The 8,108-nt window shown below is 40.6% G+C and overlaps 1 protein-coding gene across 1 annotated transcript; it reads right to left on the minus strand.

Moving 5' to 3' along the window:
• Positions 1 to 471: 471 nt before the first annotated feature.
• Positions 472 to 7,195, minus strand: LOC116377397 (alpha-N-acetylgalactosaminide alpha-2,6-sialyltransferase 1-like). The gene is made up of 9 exons (XM_031839036.1): positions 5,900 to 7,195; positions 5,438 to 5,696; positions 4,942 to 5,098; positions 4,189 to 4,351; positions 3,453 to 3,591; positions 3,261 to 3,364; positions 2,171 to 2,254; positions 1,942 to 2,041; positions 472 to 1,647 (listed from the first exon to the last, which is right to left on the minus strand). The coding sequence occupies exons 1-9, from the start codon at positions 5,995 to 5,997 to the stop codon at positions 1,438 to 1,440; spliced, it is 1,314 nt and encodes a 437-aa protein (XP_031694896.1). The 5' UTR covers positions 5,998 to 7,195; the 3' UTR covers positions 472 to 1,437.
• Between the last annotated feature and the right edge of the window lie 913 nt (positions 7,196 to 8,108).

The following is an 8,108-nucleotide window of genomic DNA, read 5'->3' on the forward strand; positions in this document are numbered from 1 at the left end:
TGTTATATTTCAGTCTGGAACCATCACACCAACCACTTAATATAAACCAGATAGCAAATGATACAACTTTATTGTTTCTGTTTCTCTAAGGTGGTTCTCAATCAATTGATTACCGCCGAAAGCAGCACACAGTGGCCATTTGTGTTTTATCTGTGAGCCTTGAACAATTCTAATGACATTCAGATTAATACTTTAACTTCATGCAAGTATGAAGATGTTGCTCATTTCATCAGACATCTCAGTTGCATACTGTAATTGTTGTGATTTACTAAGGATAAAGAGGATTTATCAATGAAGCTACACTGTTCTTTACAGTACCTTTATCAGGTGATCCAATGTTACACAATGCTACTTTAGTGGCCACAGAACTGCAGTGTCATGAACTTGGACAGATGACAACTCCAATAATGTGCTCGAACAGAATCATATTCACATACAGTCTGAGACGAAGCAACGACTGTAGCCCGTTGATGAACGTAATACTTTTTTATTAAACAGTTTGAACACTTAAAACTAAATAGAGAAATTATTCAAGCTTACGCTTTCTTTTTGGCCAGTCTTACTATAAAAACCAAGGCAAAGCCTGTAGTATAAAACAATAATTAAATATTCAAAAACCACTAAAAGAAAAGGAAAAAATACACCTATTTGACGTTGTAGAGAGACATTGTTGTATGGGCTTTTGTTTTTTACACTGAATACAATTACGAAAATGGACCTTATTATAAATGATGACTCAACAACTGAGAAGCTACTTCACTTAAAACAAGCTAATTGCTCAAATTAGCTGAAACTTAATAACTGTTATAAAGCCCTCCGATAGGTCCTGCATTCATGAAGGTTATGATGCCCAGTTATTTTGTCTGAAAACTGTTCTACCAGATATTGCTAAAACTTTCTGTTGACATTGGAAACATTGTGGTGCTGTTAAACTGCACCTTGAGAGACGCTATTTGTATTTTGCCCAACCCATTCACATCGAGGAGTGCCGATGGAAACCGTTCAAGTGTGAAGTCAATCCGTTGTTGTGAAAATAAAGGCCGGACAGGCACTCCTTCCATTTTAGTTGTATGATGGCCGAATGAATATTAGGATATCTAAAAAACACCCTCGAAAACAAAACTCTCACATATTGTCTCGCAGGGTTTGGGTAAACAATATCAATATTTTAAAAAGTCTATGAGAAAAAATGCTTCTGGGACCCATGGCAACAACGTGAAGGACCCGGAAATCAGAATTCTACAGTTTGGCCATTATGCAAAATTCACTACAAAGCCCAGCGCTCTACCTGAGCGCTTTGTAAACACACACACAAAACCTCCATTGGCACTTCTGGCCTCCCCGAGTCAAACCAACTTTCAACCATGCTGAGTTGACTCTCATTTCTGCTGACAGCGCCCACTCGGTCGGCCGACATCATTCGAAGCCGGTACATTCTCAGTGCTTCGGTGTAACACTTGCCGATCCTGTTTCTGGCAACGTTTTTTGATATAGCTTTATTATTTTGCTGTCGTGTAGTCTTTTCCACAGGTTCTTCTCCATGATATAGTCGTGGTTGGAGTATAAAATTATATTGCTTTTAAGCTTCTCAACGTAGTAGTTGGAGTATTTCCTGAAGTCCTCAGTCATGAATCCATATGCACTCACCTGCCAACGTCAAGAACAGAACAGAGACGGTTGAGAATCATTCACAGCAAAAAAGGTTGGATTAAAGAAAAGTTTGACATTTTGAGAAATATGCTCATTCAATTTCTTGTGGAAAGTTAGATGAATGAGTGTCCAAAAAATTGGAGGCTACAGCCAGCCGATGATTCGCCTAATGAATTGATAAACTACACATATTCAGAGTTAATGTCTGCACATTTTTGGATGCATACTTCATGTTAGAGGTGTGGTTATCTACAGTATGGACGGCATGTGGCTTAAGTAATATTAACTTACAGTGTCACAGGTTTGCAGAGCCAGGAAGACAGTGAATGCCCCATTGGTTGGTCTGACGATCGCCCAGTGTGAAGAATTCAGATGAGGAGAATTTAAGAACCTGTGGACAATGAAAAGTGTTAAATAAACATATATAAAAAACCATCAAGACAAAGTACAGCCTCTAAATAGACCATGAATGTGTAATGTAAAGTAAAAGGTTTGGGTAGGATTGTGAGAGGAGGGTGACCTGTTGCGAACGTATCTGAGGAAATCCTGGTGCAGAACATAGAAGCGGGTCTCATTGTACTGTCCGGAATAGTAGTTCCTTGGCCTGCAGGGTTGAAATACAAAGTCAAGAGCTTAACACAAATAATTTTAATTTTCACATGTATATTGCAGTGGCACTTTCCATACTCCATACCGCATGCTACTCCCTAAGAGTGTAGAGAATGGGCAGTAAACAATTTTATGTATAATAAAAAACCAGATGATTAGTGCTGCAAGAAGACAATGGGTTTAGTGTTTCTCGAACTATAGTGTATGAGTTTTGCTTCTCGAATGGCAGGATTGAATTACCAGATTTTTGAATTTCTGCTTGAGCCACAAAGGAGCATAGTGTATGTTTGACATGACCTGTAACCTCCAGAAAATGTACTAAATGTCCTTTAATAGCGCTCACGGGTTAAAGGAGGCCGTCAGAGGGTGGATCACAAAAACACAAAGAGGGGTCGTAGACGGAATTCCTGGCTCACAAGGCCCTCCTGCGCCTCGGGGCTTTCAACACCATCCAGACCAGCATCCCAGATGGAGCTGGCCCTACGCTGCATCCTGGATCACAGACTACCTCACTTGCCGGCCACTCTGACCATCAATCTAAACGATAGATATCCTGATTTTGCTGATGTTTTTCAGTAATTCAATAAATACATGGTCTAAATGAAATAACCACATCAAGTTGATTTTTTGATATGTGTGAATTAAGTACTTAAAAATTAAAAGTTACGATTTTTTTTCTTCTTCTCAGTATCAAGTGAAATTAGTGAGAATTTTTTATTTATTTCCAGCCATACACTATGTCTACATGATTAAACTGATTAATAGTTTGATTTACCTACACTGGGGAATTCTCATAAGCAGAACTCGTATCAATTAAAATTTTCTGCGAAATTTGAATTAAGGTGTGCTTGACATGATCAATTAAGACAATGTAATTGTGTACCACGACATCTTGATAGATGATCCAGGTCCAATCAAAAACGTTCCAGCCCTGGATGTGTTTTTGTGTTTGTGCTTGCATGTTGCCCTCGACTAATAAAACAGAAAGAGTTGATATTCACCTGTTGTTTTTATATTGCCCAGCAGTGACCCTTTCTCCTTTGAAAAGACCCTCCATCCAAAAGAAATCCCTCATCCCTTCAGGAATAATTACATATTTTATACCCTGCCAAAAGGACGAGGATGACAGATGAGTGCGCATGTGTGGGATATGAAGCAATACAATATCACATGTTAAATTTGAGTTTGAGTACCTCATCTTTAGGGGCAGATGTGTATCCGAACTTCCGCCACAAATACAGCGACGTAGTGATGGAATGGGCGGTGTGAACGTACACCGATGTCCTGTTTCCCACGTCTTCCTCATAACCTTTGATGGCTGCACCGTTCATCCTGTCGCACAAACACAAAAATGAATTTTCTTTCGCTTAGAAATGAATTTATATGAAAAAATATAAGCATAATGAAGTTTATTGGTTGCTTTGAGTCACTGTGAGGTGAGCCGAGGATCAAACAAAGACAAATCAAGTAAATCAGCTTTAACGTGTCTTTGTTTCGTGTTCACACCAAACGCGGAGCGAATTGTTAAAGGCGTCATTCGCGCCGCCGGTCTCGCCGGGGACCATTTGTGTTCATTTGCGTGAATTGCGCTGGATGCAACAACTCTGCGCACACAAAAATGACTTTGATTAAATTATATTACGAACTGTATTAGGCCTACATCAGACAATGCACAGATTAATCAAAAAAACTTGATTCTTACTGTGTACATGGATAAATGAATATTAAATCGCATGTAGTCAACTACTGTTGCTAACACACTCCCATCGGCGTGTGTTACACTCTCCCATGTGCTACAAGACATATCCCACACCATAACTAAATATTGACTTGGTAAGTATAGAAAAACATGTGTGCTCCTGGTATCACAGGGTTGTATGATATGCATCCTTATTTAGGCTTAACACAACAAATCAAAGGGTTTCTTACCGAAAAACGTAATCGTGGGCATCAATTTCTTTCCCCATTTTAGAGCCATTTAGGATTCCTCCAGTGCCCACCACAGCACAGCGCAGACACTTGTCACTGCCTGTCTTTGGAGGGAGTAGTGGCTCGTTTGGCTTTGGGATCAAATTCACTGCAGACATCACTTCTGCAAAAATACCCCCCCCCCCCAAAAAAAACATATTAAATACATTTTAAGATGCAAAATAGTTCACAACATTTTCTGCAAGCAAAACTTAAAAGCATATTGCTAATGGGTTGATGTGGTTTCTTTAATATGTTAGCTTTTTACAGTCACAATGTATTTAATGACAATGTGAAAGTCTAACCCATAGCGATGAACTGGAAGAACCAGTTTTAACCTGAATCTCTTCCTCTTTGCTAAGCTGTCCAGCAGCAACTTCACTGTTTTGTTTCAGTCTGTTGGTCACAGCTTTTGCCAAAGAACAAGCTCTAAAAACCCGCTTGGCACGAATTTCCAGTTGGCTGCATTCTATAATCTCACAACCTCACCACTATGCCTCCCAAATCCTACACATTGCACCTATAAAATATCTAATTTAAAAGTATTGGTCATGCAGAGGGAACTCTGTGCTAAATTCAAAATTTAGCACATATTAAACACATTTTTCTGCGATATCTGCAATGACCTCAAATGGTTCAGGTTATGATAGGTCGTAGGGCAGTGAGTCCCGCGACAGTTTTTGCACATCTCTGCTGACACATATTAACACGTACCATCATGTTTGAACTCCATAAAACCAAAAGGATTGTTAAAATGTGAAAGCCGGTTCCACTCGCTCATGTTGGTTCTGTGCATAAACATGCGAACGTTGGGGAGGAAAGCCTTCTTGAAGCCTTCATCCTCAGAGTTTCGCAGAGACTCGGCACATGTCTGAGAATGTAAGATAAAACATTAAACTATGAAATAAAGCAAAAATAAATAGAAAAAAAACGGAACATTTTATTTGCACCTTTTCAATGTGGCTAAAACCATTGATTTAATGAAGCTGTTACAGAGGAAACACCAGGAAAAATGCCGAACAATTCCAACAGATCGACAAAATTTAAAAATGAAATTGATTGCTTATTTAACTTTAAGTGAAAAACAAACAGGAAACCCATACAGCTCACGCCAAAACATACAACTGAACACATAGCTGTGCGGATTACACTAGCAACAAAGATAGTACATTTGCTATGTTTCTGTCCTTTCGTGTCCTAACATGCTTACTGTCTGCCTGGGTGGAGCATCCTGGTTATAAATATCATCAAAATCCCACCGAGGAACCTTCTTGAAGGAGTTTCGGGAGAGGATGGGCATGGGAGTCTCAGGCGCAGCGCCAGGTGTAGTGCGTCTCGTTTGATCACTTTTTAGCTCTGCCCCACTTGTTTTTGTGGAATCAGCTATTTTTATCAAGTTTTCTTCTACTTCTCCGGACTCAACCAATTCCTCATCTACTTGTCTGGTTAGTCCTGAGAAAGTGCTCCATCTGATGTGGAAATTTGACAAAAGAGCAATAGATAATGAATAATACAAGTTTTAGCAAGACACAGGTTTAAGTGAATTAATGTATAGTACTGTACCTGGAAATGTACTGATACACATTTCCGTGGCAAAATAATGATTAACCAGATAACAGTTAAGAAATAAGATCCCCTCTTTTTACCTTAAGTCGTTCTAAATATAACTTACCCAATGCTTGATAAATGTCCAAATGTTAGAAAAAAAAGTAAAGTACAAACTGAAATCACAAGCAGCAACGAAAAACCCCTGAAGGTTTGGATTGCCATCCCTAAAGCTGAGAACTAATGTTTGGTTGAATACTGATAAGTGTTTGCCTTCTGTACTGATATTTCTAGACAGATAACATAGTTATCTTTGTGCGTCATTTAAGGACAAATGGGGTGGGACTACAGCACGTATGTTATGCAGGAAACAATCGCACCATTCACACACCTTGCTAACGGTATGTTGCACAATAGAAGGGAGGTACTGTGCAAAATTAACTTTTCAGGATTTCCAGTAAGTGTTATTTAATGACGTCATTAAAAAAAAAGAAGTTATGTAATAAATTAAGATATTTAATTTATTGTATTACAATACAAAACTATTAGAAACAATAGTCCTTTATCTCCTTTATTTGCATATGGGTAGCTAGAAAATCCTGCTTTATGCTGCAAGAGATCCGGCTGCTTTGGGTTTTGTCTTCATGTGGTATGTGAGTCAGGTGGATTGAAACAGCAAAGATACAACACAATTCAAACAAAGTACATCATATTGAAACATGTGAGCGGTAGTTGGGTGGACTGTGCATCTTGTTTTGAATACTGTGAATAAGTTTATTCAAGCATTTTTGTGCGCTTGAGTAGTCTTTCAGTAGGTTACAGGAGCGCCGTCAGAGGGTGAATCCCAAAACACAAAGATGAGTCTCAGATGGAGTAGAGTCTGAGCTGCTCCTCCATTTCTCCATCAGACACCTCCCCAAACGTTTCCTGGTTGTCTTTCAGCAGCTGGAAGATGGCGGCCAGCTGCTCACGTTGCACCCTGAAGACAAATATAGAATATTTGAGTCGTGAAACTACCCTACACTTAAAATTCTGCACACTCTTTTGTACACTTTTTTAATCAACAACGTTCATCAGGTAAATTAAATTCATAATGACAAATAGCATCCGTCCTGTAAATATGTGTCAACATTGTGTAAAAACACCAGGGCTCCTCCCAGTGCCGATACTAAGCTTTTCAAATGGCAAAACAGGTTTATTTACAAATGTCAAAAGATAAACTACGCAGGTACATCATATTATTCCATATACAAGGATGAACCAAATAAATACTTAGAGAATTCAAAAGAATATCTCAACATTTTGGGAAACACGCTTCAGCGCTTTCTGGCAGAAAGAGTGTTAAATGAGAAGAATGATAGGGCTCCCCTTTCAGTTTTGCACCTGTGGGCCGCGAGGGCCGCGGGACCGCATAGGTTATCAATTGAAGACACCAGAGATATTACTGGTATCCATGAGACGCTCAGTTACAATATAGCTTCCCACCACCTGGTGGCGGTAATGCGTCAGTCAGTTGTTTAACAAGCCCCAATAAGCAGAAGACGACACTCAGCTAGCCTGTAGCGAAAGTTATGGATAAGTTTTTAAAAAGAAAAAATGAAGACGACAGTGGTGCCATACCCCCCCAAAAGTCTAAATGTGTGTGCAAGTACAATCCTGACTTTCTTAAGTATGGCTTTGTGAACGGAGGCAACGAGGCAGAGCCGAGGGCTCAGTGTGTGGAATGTGGGCTAATGCTATCAAACGAAGCACTGAAGCCTTCAAAAATAAAGCCACACCTAGCGACGAAACATCCAACGCTCGTGGGAAAGCCTGTTGGGCTTCTTGTTGTGTATGCAGGTTTACATACACATGATAAATAAATGTCTTTGTGATCATCACATTGTCCATCCATCCATCCATTTTCCACCGCTTATCCGGGGTCGGGTCGCGGTGGCAGCAGGCCAAGCAGGCCGACCCAGACCTCCCTCTCACCGGCAACATGTTCCAGCTCATTCTGGGGGATCCCGAGGCGTTCCCAGGCCAGCTGGGAGATGTAATCTCTCCAGCGTGTTCTGGGTCTTCCCCGGGGTCTCTTCCCAGTTGGACGTGCCTGGAAAACCTCCAGTGGGAGGCGTCCAGGAGGCATCCTAATTAGATGCCCGAACCACCTCAGCTGACTCCTTTCGACGCGAAGGAGTAGCGGCTCTACTCCAAGCTCCCTCCTGATGACCGAGCTCCTTACCCTATCTCTAAGGCTGAGCCCGGCCACCCTACGGAGGAAACTCATTTCGGCCGCTTGTAGCCGCGACCTTGTCCTTTCGGTCACGACCCAGAGTTCGTGACCATAGGTGAGG

Source organism: Anarrhichthys ocellatus, unplaced genomic scaffold (genome assembly GCF_004355925.1).
Source record: "Anarrhichthys ocellatus isolate YVR2014 unplaced genomic scaffold, GSC_Weel_1.0 scaffold1204, whole genome shotgun sequence".
Lineage (NCBI taxonomy): Eukaryota > Metazoa > Chordata > Actinopteri > Perciformes > Anarhichadidae > Anarrhichthys > Anarrhichthys ocellatus.

Bases quoted from the DNA above. Each gene is read 5' to 3' on its own strand.
- LOC116377397 (XM_031839036.1), bottom strand. From the start codon at position 5,997: ATGGCAATCCAAACCTTCAGGGGTTTTTCGTTGCTGCTTGTGATTTCA. The intron at 3,592-4,188 runs GTAAGAAACCCT...TTTGTGCGACAG, and splicing joins GCCCACGATTACGTTTTTCG to GATGAACGGTGCAGCCATCA. The intron at 2,042-2,170 runs GTCACCCTCCTC...CATTGTCCACAG, and splicing joins CTCAGATACGTTCGCAACAG to GTTCTTAAATTCTCCTCATC.